Source organism: Kwoniella mangroviensis, assembly GCF_000507465.2.
Source record: "Kwoniella mangroviensis CBS 8507 chromosome 1 map unlocalized Ctg02, whole genome shotgun sequence".
Lineage (NCBI taxonomy): Eukaryota > Fungi > Basidiomycota > Tremellomycetes > Tremellales > Cryptococcaceae > Kwoniella > Kwoniella mangrovensis.
Genome location: NW_027062534.1, coordinates 3200869 through 3220677, shown reverse-complemented (window position 1 = coordinate 3220677; position 19809 = coordinate 3200869). Strand labels below are relative to the sequence as shown.

General features: G+C 44.4%; 10 protein-coding genes across 10 annotated transcripts; 7 read left to right on the top strand and 3 right to left on the bottom strand.

The window, feature by feature from the left end:
* Positions 1-98: 98 nt before the first annotated feature.
* On the top strand, positions 99-2052 carry I203_106329 (kynureninase; the record flags this gene model as incomplete). Its single annotated transcript, XM_019150844.1, has 7 exons — positions 99-219; positions 333-429; positions 528-750; positions 861-1010; positions 1092-1276; positions 1357-1428; positions 1509-2052. 7 exons carry the CDS (start codon positions 99-101, stop codon positions 2050-2052), a joined length of 1392 nt encoding a protein of 463 aa, XP_018999721.1.
* A 663-nt stretch (positions 2053-2715) lies between these two features.
* On the top strand, positions 2716-4224 carry I203_106328 (uncharacterized protein; the record flags this gene model as incomplete). The annotated part of the gene is made up of 5 exons (XM_019150843.1): positions 2716-2922; positions 3033-3239; positions 3322-3511; positions 3648-3868; positions 3970-4224. 5 exons carry the CDS (start codon positions 2716-2718, stop codon positions 4222-4224), a joined length of 1080 nt encoding a protein of 359 aa, XP_018999720.1.
* A 147-nt stretch (positions 4225-4371) lies between these two features.
* I203_106327 (uncharacterized protein) lies at positions 4372-6082 on the bottom strand (the record flags this gene model as incomplete). The annotated part of the gene is made up of 6 exons (XM_019150842.1): positions 4372-4478; positions 4549-5127; positions 5188-5351; positions 5415-5621; positions 5681-5940; positions 5999-6082. 6 exons carry the CDS (start codon positions 6080-6082, stop codon positions 4372-4374), a joined length of 1401 nt encoding a protein of 466 aa, XP_018999719.1.
* Positions 6083-6434: 352 nt separating this feature from the next.
* I203_106326 (uncharacterized protein) lies at positions 6435-7260 on the top strand (the record flags this gene model as incomplete). Its single annotated transcript, XM_065517949.1, has 4 exons — positions 6435-6522; positions 6588-6684; positions 6754-6854; positions 6935-7260. The coding sequence occupies 4 exons, from the start codon at positions 6435-6437 to the stop codon at positions 7258-7260; spliced, it is 612 nt and encodes a 203-aa protein (XP_065373253.1).
* Positions 7261-7516: 256 nt separating this feature from the next.
* Positions 7517-9582, top strand: I203_106325 (uncharacterized protein; the record flags this gene model as incomplete). Its single annotated transcript, XM_065517948.1, has 10 exons — positions 7517-7596; positions 7673-7808; positions 7867-7877; positions 7934-8017; positions 8069-8142; positions 8196-8422; positions 8488-8588; positions 8641-8710; positions 8782-8871; positions 8932-9582. 10 exons carry the CDS (start codon positions 7517-7519, stop codon positions 9580-9582), a joined length of 1524 nt encoding a protein of 507 aa, XP_065373252.1.
* A 605-nt stretch (positions 9583-10187) lies between these two features.
* Positions 10188-10534, top strand: I203_106324 (uncharacterized protein; the record flags this gene model as incomplete). The annotated part of the gene is made up of 2 exons (XM_065517947.1): positions 10188-10224; positions 10338-10534. The coding sequence occupies 2 exons, from the start codon at positions 10188-10190 to the stop codon at positions 10532-10534; spliced, it is 234 nt and encodes a 77-aa protein (XP_065373251.1).
* Positions 10535-11263: 729 nt separating this feature from the next.
* Positions 11264-11684, top strand: I203_106323 (uncharacterized protein; the record flags this gene model as incomplete). Its single annotated transcript, XM_019150839.1, has 2 exons — positions 11264-11509; positions 11589-11684. 2 exons carry the CDS (start codon positions 11264-11266, stop codon positions 11682-11684), a joined length of 342 nt encoding a protein of 113 aa, XP_018999716.1.
* Positions 11685-11859: 175 nt separating this feature from the next.
* Positions 11860-13863, bottom strand: I203_106322 (uncharacterized protein; the record flags this gene model as incomplete). The annotated part of the gene is made up of 8 exons (XM_065517946.1): positions 11860-12030; positions 12143-12206; positions 12270-12394; positions 12498-12911; positions 12998-13165; positions 13384-13541; positions 13608-13739; positions 13803-13863. 8 exons carry the CDS (start codon positions 13861-13863, stop codon positions 11860-11862), a joined length of 1293 nt encoding a protein of 430 aa, XP_065373250.1.
* A 775-nt stretch (positions 13864-14638) lies between these two features.
* On the top strand, positions 14639-15856 carry I203_106321 (uncharacterized protein; the record flags this gene model as incomplete). Its single annotated transcript, XM_019150837.1, has 4 exons — positions 14639-14869; positions 14955-15311; positions 15396-15518; positions 15623-15856. 4 exons carry the CDS (start codon positions 14639-14641, stop codon positions 15854-15856), a joined length of 945 nt encoding a protein of 314 aa, XP_018999714.1.
* Positions 15857-16025: 169 nt separating this feature from the next.
* On the bottom strand, positions 16026-19258 carry I203_106320 (uncharacterized protein; the record flags this gene model as incomplete). The annotated part of the gene is made up of 11 exons (XM_019150836.1): positions 16026-16272; positions 16432-16648; positions 16751-16860; positions 16953-16991; positions 17070-17458; positions 17565-17656; positions 17743-18343; positions 18454-18665; positions 18729-18797; positions 18884-19045; positions 19138-19258. The coding sequence occupies 11 exons, from the start codon at positions 19256-19258 to the stop codon at positions 16026-16028; spliced, it is 2259 nt and encodes a 752-aa protein (XP_018999713.1).
* Between the last annotated feature and the right edge of the window lie 551 nt (positions 19259-19809).

Below are 19809 nucleotides of genomic sequence, written 5' to 3'. Positions count from 1 at the left end.
CGATAATCGATCATATCCCCTCAGACCGAATAGCAAGAAGTTACACTCTCACTGGACTGTTCAGTGAGATCGACAGGGTGCTGGTGAAACTCATCAAGATGACAAGCTCGAAGATCCCTACGATGGGCGATCTTATCAAATTAGATCGACAAGATCCGCTGAATTGGACGAGAGATGAGTTCGAGATTCCTAATATAAGAGCCTGTGGTGGTGAAGGCGGTGAGTACTATCTAATCCAAGAAGCAACAGAAAGAGCCAGCGTTTTATCGCATGATTGACTGATGATCGAGGGATACGCTGACTTTAAGCTAATTGCTCTCTGGCTTTAACAGATGGCGAGGCTATCTATTTCTGTGGAAATTCTTTAGGTTTATTGAACAAGAAAGCTAGACAACATATGATAGAGGAATTGGACGTATGGGGTACATCGTAAGTTACGGTCGCTCCACCGATCGAAGACTATGCATCAAATTCCCCTGCGAAGCTTTCAATCGAGGCTTGTGCTCACAGAGTTATCTTTTCAATAGCTCCGTTACAGGCCATTTCAACCATCCACACAAGAGACCTTGGAAACATGTCGATGAACCTCTCACACCTCATCTGGCCAAAATTGTAGGAGCGAAAGAAAGTGAAGTTGCGCATAGTTCAACATTGACGAGCAACATGCATAATTTATTTACGAGTTTTTATCGTCCGACAAAGCAGAGATGGAAGATTGTTATTGAAAAAGGTAGTTTCCCCAGTGATTGGGTAAGTATCATTTTTGGTATCGGATTGACACTGTATTCGACAACATACTACTATCTATCCTTGCACATTGACGGGAGAAAACAGCTTATAACTGATCAATACATATCCAGTACGCAGTCCATTCTCATCCTAAATTACATGAAGCCATTCTCTCTCAACAACAGATAGACGAAGCGATCATCGGCTTAGAGCCTAGGGAAGGTGAAGATACTTTGAGGACAGAGGATATACTCAGAGTCATAGAGGAAAATAAAGATACAGTGAGGACACGAGTCATCTCAACAATTAAACAACTATGTCGGCTAAACCATGTTGACGATTTGGGTACTGTATATTTGCAGATATCTATAGTCTGGCTTCCCCTTGTACAGTACTACACTGGACAATTATTCGATATCGCCTCAATCTCACCTAAAGTCCACTCGATAGGCGCTCTGTTGGGTCTAGATATGGCTCATGGAATAGGTAACGTGGAATGTAAATTGAATGAGTGGGGTGTTGATTTTGCAGTTTGGTGTACTTACAAGTAAGTCCGCATATCGATAATTCGTTCTGCTGCTGTGATCACACAGGAGAATCTTGACTGATGATTCTCCACTTAATCAGATACTTGAATTCTGGACCAGCTGGAATAGGTGGATTTTACATTAAAGATGGATTAGATGATGGTGGACGACGGTGAGTGCTATATTCGTTTTTGATATCAACATGTCTCATCTCCGTACATGCTGGAAACTGAAATTTGTTCATTATCTTAGCCTCGCTGGATGGTGGGGCAACGATTCAGCCACTAGATTCCAAATGTTACCTTCCTTCTCCCCTACTCCAGGAGCAAAAGGCTATCAACATTCCTGTACACCCGTCCTCTCCTCTATCCCCCTTTTAGCCACACTACAACTGATCGATAAAGTCGGATTCACCAACATGCTTGAGAAAAGCAAAAAACTCACCGGTACACTTGAAAAGCTCCTCAAGTCAAGTAAATACTATAACCCCCCTGACGGTAAAGTAGGATTCAAAATTTTGACACCGGAGCATCCATATAGGGGAACTCAACTTTCGGTATCCCTCTTACCCGAGAATCAAGGTGTGATGCCCCGGGTATTCTCAAGGTTGTTGAAAGATGGTTTAGTGGGTGATGAGCGATATCCTAATGTTATTAGGTTGAGTCCTGTGGTATTGTATAATAAGTTTGAAGAGGTTGGCAGGGCATTTGAAATTTTAGAAAGGGCTCTCAAGGCTGAGGAAGAAGGTGCAAGGGTGGGAGAGGAGAAGGATCTGGATATGGTGTCTAAGGATTAGCGTCTGTGTGCTTGTCTGCTCGCCAGCATGGTAGAAATAGTAGCTTGCTAGTGCGGGTGTTGTTATTTAGAGAGATGTATATCAACCCATATCTAAATCTTGACTCCGCGAAATACTCATTCAAACAAACCCTGCATCTCGAGCTGAATTCATTTGCCGTCCTCAAGCAACTGACAAGTTATATACCACTCCGCATATCTCTCGCATCGATTATATATGCATACCGCCAATATCTCCTCGCTGTTGAGCAGACCCACTGCATACATGGCTTCGGCTTGGTATTCGGTCCGGCCGAATCTGCTCGAAATTAGAGTTCCGGCTCTTCGGTCAGATCCGATGATGTGCTTCTCTTGAGGATATCCATGTCAATAGCCTGTCTTAGCTATCAGCTGTTGCCGTAGTCCATCTCGTCAACGCAAGGTCCCTATCAGCATGTGATTGCTTCTACTCGGAATGAGCTGGGACCTGAATACGGTACGGCCCGTTGCCGATGATCTCGACAGGATAGGATTAGGTGATATTTCTAGCTATGATAAATACTCTTGAGCCCTTGACTATCTATCCTCGAGACACTTGTCACCATAATTGATTCTTTACCTCACCTCTAAAGTTCGTTCTTGGTATATCCTTCTGATACCACGATATACCGAGACCAAATACGACATGACCGTTCCCGCTAGTTCCAAGACCCTCCCACCGGGCATATACTGTCCTACGGTAACTTTCTTTCAACCTACTCCAGAGCAGGATCTAGATGTCGACTTGCATATAAGACATATGACTTTCTTAGCCAAGTCTGGGATTGCAGGGGTGGTCGTGCAGGGTAGTACCGCTGAGGCTGTAGCTTTAGACTACGAAGAGAGGAAGACTGTGAGTGTGTCGATGTGGTTTGATGCAGTCTTTATATAGCAAACCAACCGACCTCTGAGTTATGTCAGGTGATTGAACTGCATTGACAGTAAAACTCTGTGTGGTCATAGCTCATCTCGACAGCCAAACAAGCTTTCCGACAAGCGGGTAACAACGGACCTATCATAGCTGGTACAGTCGGAGCTCAATCTTCCAGAGAAGCTTTGAAACTATGTAAAGACGCTTATGAAGCTGGAGCGGATTTCGCTTTGGTCTTACCGCCATCGTATTATCCTGCTGCTATGACTGTGGATGCGATTCAAGGATTTTTCGGAGAGGTGAGTCATGTCAGATAAAGGTCAACCAATCTCATCTGATCTGGAATGGCATGAGCAAGAATTTGATGGTATGATCCCATAGCTCGCCTTTGCATCTCCCATCCCAATCATCATATATTCCTACCCTGGTGTATGTAGCGGTATCCAAATGGACACCGACATGATCTGCAGATTGGCCAAACACCCTAATATCGTCGGTGTGAAACATACAGATCATGATGTCGGTCGAATAGCGAGGGAAACCGCTTTTGCCAAGCAAAATAATTTCGGATGTGAGTGTCCAACATTTTTCGATGGTCTGTGCCAAATCCGAAGTCTATCATTATATATACATTAATATATCTGTACCATCGTCCAGACGTGCTTGTACATTATGAATGACTAATACTGAATTTCAAATGACATCAGCCCCATTCACCATCCTAGGTGGAGCGACCGACTACTTGCTAGGAGCATTAGCAGTAGGTGGTCAGGGAGCTATCACAGGCATGGCGAATGTTGCTCCCAGAGTCTGTGCCAAGGCATTCGAATTGGCCAAAGAAGGAAGACAAGAAGAAGCACTGAAATATGCTGGGGCAATCAGTCAAGCTGAATGGGGGATGGGTAAAGGTGCTATATTAGGTACCAAGGTGGGTCTTGCCCTCGAAACATTACAACAAATCCTGCTCGTTGAACTCGCTCGGATGAACAATGAAAGGCTGATCCGGACTATGCTGATTGTTTCTAATAGTTCATGACTTCGTGGGCCAACTCTTACCCCTCTGACTCAATCCTGGCTCGAAAACCCCTGGCACTTTGTCCCGAATCGACTAAAGAACATTGCAGAGCTGTTGGAGCTGAGATCGTGGCGATGGAAAGACAGTTGGAGAAGGAAGGTTGGGTAGGCGAGGCTCTTCGTGGAAGTGCGGAGAAGGTTAATGGAAATGGGACTGCTAATGGGAACGGGATCCTTGATCCTCTGAAAAACAGCGTACCTGCTCTTTGATCTTCTACCTCACTTGATTTCCATATTTAGGCCATGAGCCAAGGATCTTCACTGTGCGCAGAATTTAGATGACAATCATTCAATGACATGCATATAAATGTAAATCTCACATTGCCATTGAAGGTGAAAGTGATTGCCACGTCACGATCAACATCCACAGGGACATCCACCCATACCTTCATCTATCAGCCCTTCTATACGTTCTATCCTCTCTGTCAATTTATCCATCGCCGCGTTGAGAATATCGACTTGACCTAAATAGCACCAGATATCGTCAGTGTATCTCAGCGCGATGCCATTGATGTGTCAGATCTGCGCACTCACATTGTTTGTATACCTCACACATATTTCTAATTTCTTCTCTGACTTCCCCATTGACATCCTTCCCCTCATGGTTCCCCTGTAATTTCTCAAGTTTATCATCCAACATCCCACCTAACATGCCCAGAACGTCCAATTCCAATTGCATCTCCCTTTCCTCCTGAGCATGTAACGCATGTTCATCCTCTTCATCTATCTCCTCATGTTCATGATCATGGTGATCATGCTCATTCAGGATTATCCTTAGTATCTCAAGTAGATTCTTATCCATCTCACCATCCTTCCTCAAATCGAAGCGTCTATCAGGATCTAACCCTTTGCTCTTTAGCTTATCAAGTTTCCCAAGGGGTATATTGGATATACCCAATTTCAAAGTGAGAGTGTCGTCAGGATTGGCAGGTATGACAAATCCATACCCTAGCAACAGCTCTTCATTGGACTTGGGCCCGTAGTTGTTATATAGCTGAACACCTTTTTCCGTAGGCTGGGTGGAAACTAGGGAGATGGACGGTATGGGTTGTGCTGAGGAAGTAGTCGAGGGTATGAGGGATGAAAGCCAGAGGATAGGTTGACCGCGGGAATCTGCATTTACGAGTATAAAACCCTCTGCATCTTGAAAGTTAAAGCCCAAATTCAACTTACGATTGAACAGATCTAATCCTGGTAATAACACAGGCTGCGATTGCTCATCTCCATCTTCTTTCTTAGCTTCATGAGCTTGTGAATCGGCTCGATCAGGTATATGAAGTAATTTCGATGGGAATGATCTTGATGACATATATGTAGACGTTGCTAGGTATCTATCCCTGAAGCCGACAACCAGCAGGAGTAAGCTTCATACCCAGGGTCCGCAAGCGTATTTAGCTCACCATGTCAGTCCATCCTCTTTCAGTAATTTCCTCACGACTTCGCATTCCGCTTTCCACTCTTCCTGACGTGCTTTGACTCCTCCATATAATGTACTTCCCTTTAACAATTCCAATTCCGCAGGTGAGAAGTACAGAGGGGTGGTGAGACTTGTCGGTGGGGGTAAGGATTCCAGATATTCCAAATGTTGTAAAGCAGGTGGGAATGATCTGATCAAATCAAGTTTCATCAGCTCTTGTCATCCAGTACGATGACGAAGCTGACTCACGAGTCTTCTGAAAGTTTCTCTTGATATATCCAATGTAATCCCAAATAAGCACCTATCCTCATCCTCGCATTCCACTTTTCACCCTGCCTACTGGACTCGGCAGGCCATACAAGCTGCTCCTCCGCGACATTCGCAATCTCGCATACCGCCTGAGTAGCTAATTCCGGAGTGATAGCTAAATCAAAAGGACATGAGACTAATCTCTCGTCAGGTCCTATCGGAGAAGTTGAGAAAGGTGATAAGCCCGTTTCGGGATCTACCTGAGGATCATCAACATCATATCTCCTTTGGATTCGGTGTGAGGTACCAGTAACTCACTTTGAGTTCGGCTGATTCATGGAAGTGAGCTCCCTTCGATCGTAGCCAGGATATGAAATCGTTGGCTTTGGATAGGTCGGCCATGGTGTATCACTTTGTTCTTCAGTATTCGTCGCTTAAGGTTGATAGAATACCAAAAATAATCGTTGCTAACTTTCTCTCTCCTGGATGATATCGACTGGGATAGATTACCGATCAGCATGATGTGGATATCCCAGAGGGGTGTGTCACGTGGGTTTATCAACGGGGGTGACTTGATCCGATCGTCATTACATCTGCTCTGCATTCCGATAATCTGAGATGATATTTCGAAATCTCATCACTCATACTATTCATCTGCTATCTCAACTGACCATCAACACATCACAAGGACTGGCATAAAGTATAACACTAGGTATCGGTCGTAGAGAAGAAGCTGTAGATATACCGAGTCACCATGTCTATACCGGTTCAATCTACCAATAAAGTCTCGTTCACCGATTTCATCACTAAGAAATGTAAGGAGCAACCTTTTGTGCCGATAGGTCAGTATAGCTTGTCCACAAGTTTTAAAGTGGCCTAGCAAAGCTGATCAGCAGTGTTGATGTAGGATGTCTCGCTACTGTTGGTGCATTATTGGGAGCTACATATCACCTGAGAAAGGGGAATCGAAATAAGTTTAACCAATTCTTGCGATTACGTGTATAGTGAGTCGAGCTACATCTCATGAGTGATATTTCCCATCAACTGATTGAATAATGTTCCACTACAAATAGTGCTCAGGGAGCTACGGTGATAGCATTGATGATATATGGTGGAGTAGCATTCACGAATGATCAGCAACAAGCTAACTACATCAAGAATCGAATTGCTCTGGGTAAGTCTATCGCATTACCATGAAGAGCATACATAACTCATCCTGACGCTGATGATATTGTTTAATGATATAATTCATAGGTGAAATACCTGCCGATACATATTACCCGGGACGTCTCGACGTACCCAAACCACCCAAAAACGCATCTTCATCGCGATTCACCATACCTGACAATGCTCCTCCCAAAACCGAGACTGATTTCCCCACATCCCTACCCGAATCACTATCTACCGCTGTAGATGCCCCACCGTCCTTATCGAGAGAAGGCGAGAGTAGTACTGGACCCGGTGGAGCATACCCGTTGAGGAAGGAGGAAAGGATGAAAGTGTCTGATTTCGCTAGGAGGCTGAAGGAAGCTGAACAATTGCATAAGGAGGAAGAGGCTGCTAAGAGGGCTCGTAGTTGATTGAATATAGGGGGGAGAAGGGTAGAACATGTATTTTCATATCTCGATGATTTCGTTTTTCATGCATCTATGTCACTACTGCCAATTTGCATTCTGCGGTACCAAAGTGGAGGTCGTCCATTTTCGTGTTGAGCCCAAACAGACATCGAGTCTCGTTCTCCATTCCACATTCCACATCTCACTCATACGAAGTTTCTACCCTTACTTCTCCTCTTGCTCCTCAATCCAGGCTCGATAACCCTTGCGCTTCTGCAAGATGCATCGGGGAAATCCATATTTGAGCAAGAAACCTGATTTCGCCAGATTGGCTTCCCGCTTTCCCGACTTCGCTCAGTAGTGAGTTACGCTGCTCTCCTCTCTGTCTGACTTTTCTCCCTCCGTTAAATGCGTATACTAACTCGTATATCTATAGTGTCACAGTGTTCGAGGAGGGGTTTGCGTCTATAGACTTCCAGGACCCCTCTGCCTTACGCTCCTTGACTAAGTGCTTGTTGAAAGAGGATTGGGATTTGGATGTGGATTTACGGGAAGATAGGTTGTGTCCCACTGTAAGCTTAAGCGTCATCTTTTGCACAATCAGGCTTTAGCTGACATATCCAGTGATAGATCACCAACAGGTCAGCTTTGCACCCCATGAGATACGCGGATTGTGAGCTGATGAACGCATATCCAGGCTCGACTACCTCCTTTATGTGCTCGACCTGGAACCGTACCTACCCTCGTCATCTTCCTCAAAACCAATACGTGTACTGGATACGTGAGCTACATCTTGCTTTGGGAGCGATCATATCGGCTGATAAAGATATAGAGGTACAGGTGCAACAGCGATTTATCCCATACTACTTCATCGACTGAGACCCAATGCCAAAATAACAGCAACAGGTGAGCTACATTCATATGAGTGATTGGCAGCTCACAGTGCAATGGGGCGGTAGAACTCGACCAGGTATCGCATGAACACTCCCTCTCAGTGCTCACGCAGAACTCCATCCCAACATCATCCATCGACGTGTTACGTGCACCTTCCTCAGGTCCCATCTTATTCCCCATATTAGATGACGAAGTGCTAGAATGGGATTTGACGATATGTAATCCACCGTTCTTCGGATCAGAGGAAGAGATAAGGGAGGGCCAAGAAGGCAAAGAATTGGGTGCTCATGCGGTATGTACTAATGTACCAAATATACCCGTTCCGTGGCAAGGTGTTTGAGCTGATCAGTTCGGTAGGCACCCACAGCTGCCAATAACGAGCTGATCACACCAGGAGGAGAAGTAGCCTTTGTAGGTAAGATGATAGAAGAGAGTCTGAAGATTGGTGAGAGATGTCGGTAAGTCAGCTATTCTTTGAGACAGTGTGTCTAGCTGATATGCTTTCGTCAGGTGGTACACATCCCTGATAGGCAAATACGCTTCCTTGTCAGCCTTAGTGGAACTTCTCAGACAGAACAAGGTATGTGAGCTACATTCTGCTCATAGGAATGAGTGTTTGCTCATCTCCTCCTTCTCTTCCATACGATACAGATTGACAACTACCTTTTGAAAAGTATCAAACTGTCGAAAACTACCAGATGGATATTGGGTTGGTCCCATTCATCGATCCGTATACCAGATGTGAGCTATTCGCGCAGGGTTGAGACTTTGGCTCACCTCAACGACTTCACCCCATTGCAGAATATCGCTAGACCAGAAGAAGTCATTCCCAATACCTCCTTTACTCGACTAATCCCTCAGCCGAACACGTTTACACATAAACCTCAGCCGGCTATACCGATCGAAGAACTCAGGCAGAAGGTGCTAAATATATTACAGAGTATCTCGCTGCATTATGAGCCAATAGATGGAGACGAGGAAGGAAACGGAGTCATAATAGAACCCATAAATAATACATGGTCGAGAGCTGCTCGTAGAGCATTAGCACGCCAGGTTGGACAACCTGATGAACAAGGAGAGGACGACAAAGGTAACGAAAGTCAGAAGGAAGCTCAAAATCCAATGTTCAGAGTTAGAATCCAATTCATACCGCCCTTAACAGCTAAGGACTACTCATCGATCTCATTAGACTGGTTAGAAGGTAAAGATCGATCATTGGTAGAGAGTCTGTGGAAGTTCTTATTGAATAAAGCGGAATTAATAGGCAAGAAAGATCATGTCGACTCTGGCTACAGAGGGAGCTTGGGGGATGGTGTTGATACCTGGCACAGAGGGAGAGGGAGAGGGACCGGTAGAAGTAGGGGAAGGGGTGGAGGGGTAGGAAGGGACAGGAATGAGGAGGATAGTATGAATGAAGGGAGGAGATATGGTCAAAGGAAGAGACTGGCTTAAGACCATGTCGGGGACGGGATATCCGCCAGCTGAGTTGATCCATTCGACTCAGCTCTGTCACCTTTCTCCAGCATCCCCAGGGGATTCATGCCTTTCATGATACAGGTCTAACATCATAGCTGCAATGCGTGAAAATGATTTGTTGCACCCACGGGAAAGCCGATGATTCATTGTTAACAGAACCTTTGATCCCATGCATCAGTCTCTGACATCATGAGTGGCTGACTGAGCGCGTCGAGCATTTGCTGAAAGGATGGAAATTTCTATTGATGGAAGGATCGAAGTCGTGTGAAGTGCATGAAACGGTTCAAACTTCATTACACAAAGGTTCGTTCACCTGGGTGTGAACATGACTCCAAGGGATGACCGAGTCGCAGAAAGATATAAAAAGGCGAGCATTTCTCTCAACGATCTTGTGTAGCTGTCCACAAACCCATACATCACCAAAACAGTCACAAACTACTTCATCTCATCAACGGTAAGTCGAATCTTGATCGGTTTCCTTCAATCTAGGTAATGGTATTGGGGTTGATAACTAACATTTGTTGTCTTTCAGCATTCCCCAATAAAAAATTACAATCTCCATACCGACAAAAGTAATCATCATGTCAAACTCATCAACGAACGGGGACTATTATATGAGTGAAAGTCTACACCTTTTATAGTCCTCTTCTACATTTCTCCAATCGTATACCTTATGCAATAGATGTCAAGTCCAAACGCTGAACTACTTACCGGTCTATAGACTCAACCAGACACGGACTTTTCTTCCCATTACTACATTCCAGACGAGGAAAAGGCAGCTACGCAGTACTTGGAAGACCAACAATCTGGTAAAATCGATTGGGAAGAATTGCAGGCGGAATTGGCATTAGCTCAAATTCCAACTGATTTTACATTCGATCCCAGCTCTCAAGGTGTTAGTAATGGTTCCACTTCCACTTCTGGTTGAAGTGCCTCAGCATTAGCATTGGGCCGTATGTGGTATATACTGTCCGTGAAGATCAAGCTGAGAACTGAGGGGTGATTTGTGAAGATGAGGTTTGAGATCGAGTTAGTTTTCATATGGATCTGAGAAAAGTATGATAGTCAATGTATAGTCGAGGGACCCAGCACGGTACAGTACTATTTCGGTACGATATGAGAATGTACCAAGTGGGGGATGAGTCGCAATGGAAGACTTCTTCCGAACGAGACGTAAAGTCACACCATCGTCATTGTCGTCTTCTGTTGACCGTGTGATCGTTGTGCTATGTTCCTGAATTGGGGTCGATTTTCAAACATTACACTGGTTCAGGAAGTTTTCGCTGTAGGTCTTGAATAGGAATCTGATGGTCGTCAGGTCGAGTCTACAGTGATTCTGATGGCTTGGGGTTATCAGCAAGCTTCGACATCGTTTACGATGATTTCGAATCCTCCTTCTGTCTTCTCTTCTCCTCTCTCATACCTGAGATTGTATCTTTGTAAGATCACAAAACGAATCGATACACTCATTATTCACATCTTGGTGAGTGACGAAAATATACAAAACCTCATGCCCCTTCCTTGTTTGTTTTTTTCAACAAAACAATTAGCCAAGTATAATGTGATCGGAATCCTCCCTAGCTGACGGGATACTACAACAAACAGCCCATCAGATTTCCTACCTTCCTTCGTATTTTATCAAATTAGAAATTTCGAAATGAAACGATCCCCTTCACCTTCACCTTCCAACGAGCCTCATACTCCCACTCCCACCCCAGGACAAGACGTCAAAAGAGCAGATAAATCGCCTAAAATTCCCAAGAAGACTAAGGTCGAATTGACCTCCTCTGGATCTGCCTCACCTTCGAACACTCACTCGACACCTGATAAGAAAGAACAATTCCTCGAGAAGATCATTAGTATAGGATTGAAAGCTTGTAATGTCGATGAGATCTGCCAAGAGGTGAGCATAACATACATCTCACCACAGCTTTTTTTGTATGTGAAGCTCTGCGAGCTGACTTGATATCAACAAAAATCAGTTCGGTCTCACCAAGATCCAATTTCGAAATGCTACTCAAGCTGGAAAGAAAGGGAATCTGAGAGATAAAGCTTGTAAAGGAATTAGAGGTGAATAAGTCGTCAAGTAATCGATCTATTTGCATGAAACTCGAACTCGTTGATTAAGTTGTCTATAAACTATAAATATGAATATCTCACATATTACTGCACAGGAATATTAGGGATATGATCTAATTCTCCTTTTTCGATTCTTCGATGATGATTATCATCACACAGTGTATCTCGCTTTACTTACATACCAGCGGTGACCTTCTTCTCACCCTTGAATCGAGGATAGAACAGTTGATCCAACAGTAAATTCCCACCTTTAGCTGCCCTGACCATCGCTCCGGGGACTTGCCATGTTCCGACAACTGGGAAAGTAAGTGTACCGGAACCTTTTTCTGGACCAAGGGGGATCATCTGGTGAAAGAAGGAGATGAATTGTCAGCATTTCCTCCGTTTGATCCGCTACTCATATGAAGAGAACCCTTTTGGATATACATATGTAATTTCAGGAGGAAACCAAACTGACCATTGCTGCTAACGAGGGTCGAACGTATTTCTTGAGCGCTTTACCTTTGATCTCATTGATGATGCTGTAATAGAGTATCGCAGATCAGTGTATGGTACATGTTGGACCAATCCCAATGCCCACTCACTTGACAGAACATCCCTTGGCATCGTAATCCGCCCCCATATAAGTCTTCCAACCTGGTGTAGAGCAACAATCACCGATAGCATAGTAATTCTTGGTAAGTGATGATTCGGAATTTTCAGAGATCACCTATAAAACACCGCACGACATGATCGTTAGCATGCGCAAAAATTTGAATAGACACTGTACTAAAGAAGGTGAGAGTAAGAGCAACGTTGTGTTTCTTACTCACTCTGAGGTATTCATCTACTCCAACCATACCAGATATCAAAGCCTTCTCATCCGTCTGTTGTACCAACCCGACATTGGGTCTATTCCCAATGCTCACAAACACATAATCAGCTTCCAACACCTTTCCACTGGCAAGTTTCACTTTCTTCACTCCATCTTGTAGACCAAACGATCCTGACCAATCTTCTGGCGAGATCTGTTCAGCAGGTATATCGACTTTGTCATTGAGGATCAAATCGATATTGGAGTCTGCCAAGAGTTTCTCGAGAGTTATAGAGAGTTTAGGCAAAGTTGGTGGAGAAGAGTATGAGTGTGCTTTGCCTTCTGGATCCGGTGCAGAGGCTTGAGGATGTAAGACGTGAGAAGAGGAATGGACAATTGTTATGGATTTATCAGGGTAATTCGCTCGAATTTCCTATCACCCAAACATCGAAAGTATCAGCATTAGAAACTTGTAACAACTTGGAATAATCTGAGACTACCCCATGAAAGTTTACTTACACCTGCAATTTCCAATCCGACGGCACCGCCACCGATTATCACAATCTTGTTAGCTTGTTTGATCTCCCCCTGAGTCTTGATCAAGGTATCGTGGTATGCTTGTTTGGTAGAGCCGGCAGGGGGTCTCATCGGACTGGGTTGTTGAGCACCAGTGGACAAGATACATTTCTACGTCAAGTCAGAATGCACACCTCTTGTCAGCACAGGCAGGGCAGGTATACTCGGGAGTAGATTGTTACGAAGAGGTTTGTCAGCACAGGCAGGGCAGGTATACTCGGGAGTAGATTGTTACGAAGAGGTCAAAGCGTTCCACCCATCCCATTTCATCGGCCCCCGGAGGTATTTCCTAAAGTCTCAGTATTGGTAGGAACCTGACTCGTACTCACGAAGAATGGGATTTCGTTAGAACCTTCAAATACCTTTTCCAAAACTATCGAATTCTCCTTCAATTCAACCACTTTGTTGGGAACGACCAGTCGATGATTCGAGTTCTTGGGGAAGACAGTCTCTTGTGTTAATGGAACGGTGATTCTCTTCTCCCATCCTATGCAAGCAATCATTCGTCATCAGTACGAACATCTCAGAGATGACTTTGTGATGCTGTACTCACCTGGAACGACTGCAGCTCTCAACGAAGCGATAGGCCAGAAAGCGTAATCCAACGCATCGACCAATATGATTCGATGTGAAGAGGGGAGGTTCGGTGTGAGGTAGTTGGCAAGTTGTTGACCTGCCGAGGAGGCTAAGAAAATTTCATCAGTACATCTGACCAAGGGTGATAGGAGGATTGGATGTGGGGACGTACCACCAACAATAACGATGTTCTTCAATTTCGACATGTCTTGTTCTGCAGTTGATGATGACATCTTGATCAGTGTTCAGTCTTAAGAGGACGAAGAGAGTTTGAGATAAGATGCGAAAGTTATCAATGATAGAGAGTTAAATCTCAATCGGTCAAGTAAGTATATACATATCACATAGATAGATGAGATCGATCATGACCTAAGTGAGAATTACAATCAATGGTATTGAAACTCACACTTTGTAGTTCTCACGGGGAAGTATCAAAGGAAATGCCGTAAAGGGGTAGGTAGTATCTGACTTGAGTTATCAATCTCGATCGCTCAAATGTGTAAACAAAGCCACTACACACCGCACTGCATCCCAAAGCCAAGTATTTATAGTGATCATGTTCTGTGATGAAACTCGAAACACTTCGGTTTGGTCTATACACAAGACCACACATCTTGTGTTTTGTCATGGTGGACTGAGGTGTCGATCCCAATTCACCCCAACTTGGTGGCGTCCCTGATCAAGCATGGTAAACAGGTTGTAAACCGAGGATGTGACCGAACAAATGCATTCGTGGGAAACCAAGTGGGATCTGCGGTTGTGGTGGTTGTATTTTGCCGAAATGAGCTTAGATAGATGGAGATGGTGTGATTTTAGCCGATACGAGTCATGGTGATTGATACCATTGATACGAGTGACTAGTGTCGATTCGAGTCAGAGAAAACGGATACGATACGACGTACCATCGAATATCTGCCATAACCACTCAGTTAGTCAATCACCAGTGACCACCACCCCTCTTTTCATCCTCCATTCTCTTGTTCAACTCTGCTTCTATCTTATACCACCATGTCCTCCCTCCAATTCCATCTCCTCAACGCATTCGTCGTGGGGTCCAACCCTCATAGCGGGAATCAAGCTTCCGTCGTCCTATTCTCCGATCCTCAAGATAAGAGATCTACCGATGATGTATGGATGACGGCGGTAGCTAGAGATTTTGGATTTTCAGAAACTGCTTATCTCGTTCCGATCAATGAGGATGAAGGTGAATGGGGATTAAGATGGTTCACACCTGAAGTGGTCAGTCTCCTCTCATCTACTCTAGCTGATACCTGTATCGGTGGCAATTCGTACTGATATCAATTTGTTCATGACTGGTGTTCAGGAAGTAAACCTATGTGGACACGCGACATTAGCATCATCCAAAGTCCTTTTCTCCCTGTATCCTAATTTGTCCAAAATCAATTTCCAAACTAAATTCAGTGGTATACTTACTGCTGTCAAAGTGAATGAAGAAGAAATCCAGATCACTTTACCTGGGTTATCGTCAAAGACATTGTCGACATTCGGTAATTCCCCTACAAATTCAGAAGAAGTGGGATTATTAGAAAGTGCATTTGGATTGAGTAAAGGTGGGATATTGGGTTACGAGGAAAATGATTTCAGTGGGAATAGATGTCTGATCGTCCAATTGAACGAAGATGTGGATGTTCAAAGTGTAAAAGTGGATATTAAAGCTTTGGTGAGTTACTTATCTACTTCACACGATTTTGTGACAATTTCAACAACTATACTCGGTCTTGCTGATCAATTCGAAAATGCTCAGGTCGAGGTTACCGGATGTGCAGTTATAACCCAAGTGGATACATCTGAGTCACTCAGGACAGGTCAACTCCACATAAACTCCAGGGTATTTGGTCCTGCGTTAGGTATAGACGAGGATCCAGTGGTGAGTAAGATCCTTTTTTTCTGTTCACTCAACCACGTTGTATATGCAGTACAAAAATGTCTACTGACCGTTGAGTCACCTTGTCTGCGCGATCACCTACACAGACCGGCTCATTCCATGCCCATTTGACGGGGTATTACCTCCTCTCCTCATCTACCAAGTACATATCCGAACAGCTGCTCGACACCGTCACCTCCCCAAAGGAACTGACAGTCATAGGTCATCAGAGATCTTCAAGAGGCGGGTTGTTGAAATGTAAAGTGGATAAAAAAGATGAATCGAAGGTGAAAGTGGTTGGTAGTGCCTTTGAATTTGGTAGAGGTACATTGAACTTGTAGATATATAGTAATTTCAGGCAAGTACATATAAATGGGCGAAAAATTGAGAGTTGCGTTGCACATGGTGTTGCGATGATATAGTGTAAATCGTCAAGATCGTGCATAAATCTGATTATATGTACAATACAGACAAACCTCCGATAATCCGCAATACAAGACAATCATTCCATTATATCTTGTTACCTTCCCCTGGATGTCCGCCTCCCGCACCAAGTGTAGACGTAGGAGTATCATCTCTCAACCTCTCTTCCACATCACCATTATTCATCATCTTCCCTTCTCCAGGTACAGCTCCGGTTGGAGTAGGTGTAGTAGCTGACGAGGGTGTATTGGCGGTAGTGGTGTTAGGTTCAGTAGCTGCTTTACCAACGAACCAGGCTGGTACCCAACCTCTTTCACCTGTATCTGATTTGATCCTAAATTATTCATCAAGTCAATCAGCTGAGATTCATCAAATCGTTGTGAGACAGATGAAATGGATTAAAGCTCACGTATAACTCCTATATATCGCAGGGTATCTACAGTCAGCATCGAGTCCGAACGCAGATTTTACCCATTAAGGATGTGTTACTGACCAATGACAATACTTCTTATACACCCTAACTTTCTCCGCCTCCTTCAGTGATAACTCCGCATCTCCCTTCGCTTCATAATCCATCAAGACATTTCCTGCATAGCTCGACGAGATGATAGCAGAGGGGGGGAGAGGCGATAATCCGGGATATGCAGGGATCTCTCCTGAAGGTGTAGGGGATGCCAGTGAGATAGGTTGCGACAGCTCGAGGAGACAGCCTGGATTTATATAAGTATCCAAAGTTAGTCTTTTCTTCTTCTTCTTCTAAATACGCCAGAAGGTCCAGCAGAGCGCGAAGTGTCATAAGGAATCGCACTCACCAGCTGGTACCCATCCTTGAGTAGCATCATTCGATTGTCCCAACCCATCTGGATCTTTCTGTACAATATACCATCCTTTCGCTTTTGACAGAATCACATAGGTTGAGCCGCTGTATACATCCATCGTCATCAATCAACAAATCAAAATCAGCCAGTATGGCACTGAGATGAGACTGCGTCAGTATACAAGACATTAACTCACACAGCAACGTTGAATTCGTCTTGTCTATCGGCGATATACCTGATGTCAACAAACGAACATCACAACATTAATCCCATCGCTCAAACTCAATATCATATGAATAAACTGTGGACTTACGGGTAAATGGCGACTGCATAAGTGACGTTGACTATATTCCCATCTTCATCTACCATCGTACCTGGATTCTGACCAGGTTGGAGATTCATCAGTCCATTCGTGGCGGGATGTCTAGACGAGGTCGAGGCCGAGGCGGACGCATCGAACGAAGCATCTTTTAATCCTGGACTAGGAAGTTCGGGAAAGTTGCCATTCCCATTTGGCATATCTCCATCAATACCATTCCTACTCCCTCCCGAAGGTTGAAGGGAGGAAGTTTTGGTAGGTGATATAGAGGTATCTGAAGAAGGTTTTATTTTGGGTAACACATTGACATTGGTATTAGGTGGTAATCCCAGTTTTTGAGCCTGCTTCTGTTGAGCGACTGCTATAGGAGATCTTATATCTTTCTGTAACACACGAAAGGACGGATCAGCTGCTGAACTGTGAAAGCCCTCTGCGGGACAAGGTATACTACAAGATTGATCATATGATTATTGCAAGAACAATACTCACGATATGTCGAAGCATGAAAACCGGTCTGTGTCCGCTTTCCTTCAATTTCTGGAACAGCAATAGCGGTTTCTCATCGTAGCTCAAACACCGTTCTGCATTGTTGAATGGCTCATCAGCCGAGAGACTCTTCAATCAATTGTATGATGCCTATTGCTGGAGTACGAGAATTTTTACTCACCAGTATTGTCGAAACAGATGAACAACGCGTATAACTTCCAATCATCATTAATCTTGTATTTCTTCAAAGCCGCAGGAAGGACTTTCCAACAAGGATCTTCGAGCGTTACTCTGAATGATTTGGCGGCGCTTCTAGCTTCGGCATTGGCTTGCGATTTCACTTTATCCGACGGTGGGTTGGTGCCAGATCCAGAGGGGGCATTTCCAGTCGGACTAGGTCCAGAGATGGGTTGACTCGTATTCCTGGGTGCACTCAATGATTGTTGATGCTGCTGCTGTTGTGATTGCGACTGCGATATATTGGGTGGAGGTGAAGTTATCGAATTCGATGATACCGGACCAGAAGATAACAATCTGGTTAATGGTGGTGGTTGAATTGGATTAGGTCTAGAATGAGATTTTTCTTCTCCTTTCCCTTGATTATTAGCTAAAGGCGATTCGAACGGATACGATGACGTGACTGTAGTAGGTGTGAAGCTATCTTGGAAGGTGGGAGTGTCAGAGGTATGTGGGACCGGTTGACCGTTAGGGTTGGATGCGGTGGATGATGCGAGAGATGAGGGGAAGACCGTCGATGCGCGACGATTGGAACGACTTGGGCCCTAAGGCATGATTAGATCCCCATATCAGCTTATGAAGTCTGCCTGAGCGAATCAAGGTGAAGAGAGACAAGCGTGGGCATCGGATGGTATGTCGTGGAAGATACACTCACAGCCTCAACCTCTTCACCATCACTTCCCTTTTCCTTGAAATCCTTCCATCTCAAACTACCCGATCTATCAAGATTGGATTTCCCTTCCATACCAGGTATTCCACGTACTTCCCCATCTGCCGAGTGGGGTTTTGTAGGTACGGGTGTACCATTCTCCTCGAAGGCGGATAACATCCTCATCTGTTCTCTTTCCAAGTGTATCAGGCGTTCCTCTACATATGAACACGATTAGATAGGCTTCTATGATGCCTGTCGGATGTCAGGGGGTAGCTCACGTTGTTCATGTATCATATCTAATAACTTTTCTACATTACTCTGAGTAACTTTATCATTCTCTTCTGCATCTGTACACAATCAGGTGCGATAGTCAACAAGATCAGCATGTATAATTCTTCGATGAAATGGATAGTCATGAGTAGACAGGACCCACCTTGCGGTTTCCAATCATCTTCACCGAGTTCTATCCCCTGATCTTTCTTCAACTCCCAAACCGCTCTGAGGAGGTTCAACCTGTGTCCCAGACTGGTCATACCTAGATCTTGTAAGGCCGAATGATCCATCACTGAAAGTACATCTCCTGTTATACCATGTTCTGCGAGGGTGACCATCAATCTATCAGCATGGACATATCTTCACCATAAATAGATTGGTAGTCCATATAGTAAGGGGATAATGAAAACTTACCATAAATTACATCTTCATATTTACTCAATCCCAAATCAGATAAATACGACTGCACGGCAGCTTCGTCCCATTCCAACAACGATAAACCCGGACTGGCTGATATAGGCGACGTCACTGACATGTTGGGTCAGACCGAACTGCCAGGCTGGCCAGCTTGGAGAGTTGAAGGATGGAAGACGAGATGTTCGCGTTGCGCAGTCCGCACAGTGTTGAGCCGTATACGCTCGATCAGGATGTAGAGGTGAAGGTTCAAAGTTGGCTGAGGTGGGAAAGCTGGATGAGATAGATGACGCCGATGGGATCTTGCTTTGTTGGATGATCCTTTAGCGCCTCCTCTCTCTATAGGTCTGTGTCGATGTTGATTGAAGCAACCAAACACTTCAACAGTCAACTCTTCTTTCTTAGATCGACCTATCTTCACCTATGCGATTATCTAGGAGCTGTAGATTATATGATATACCCGTTCAATCTCCCTTCATCTGAAGTGCAGATACAGTACCAGTTTGTATCATCCACCACACGTATGACTCGCTACTCCAATTCCCAGGATGGTTGATTGGTACCTTATAGAAATCCAGAATATCGTTTCTACCGTTCCTGTTACCGTTTACCGTGATAATCGTCTTGCTGAATGGTCAATCGATCGTTAATTATATCTGTACCTTCTTCTTC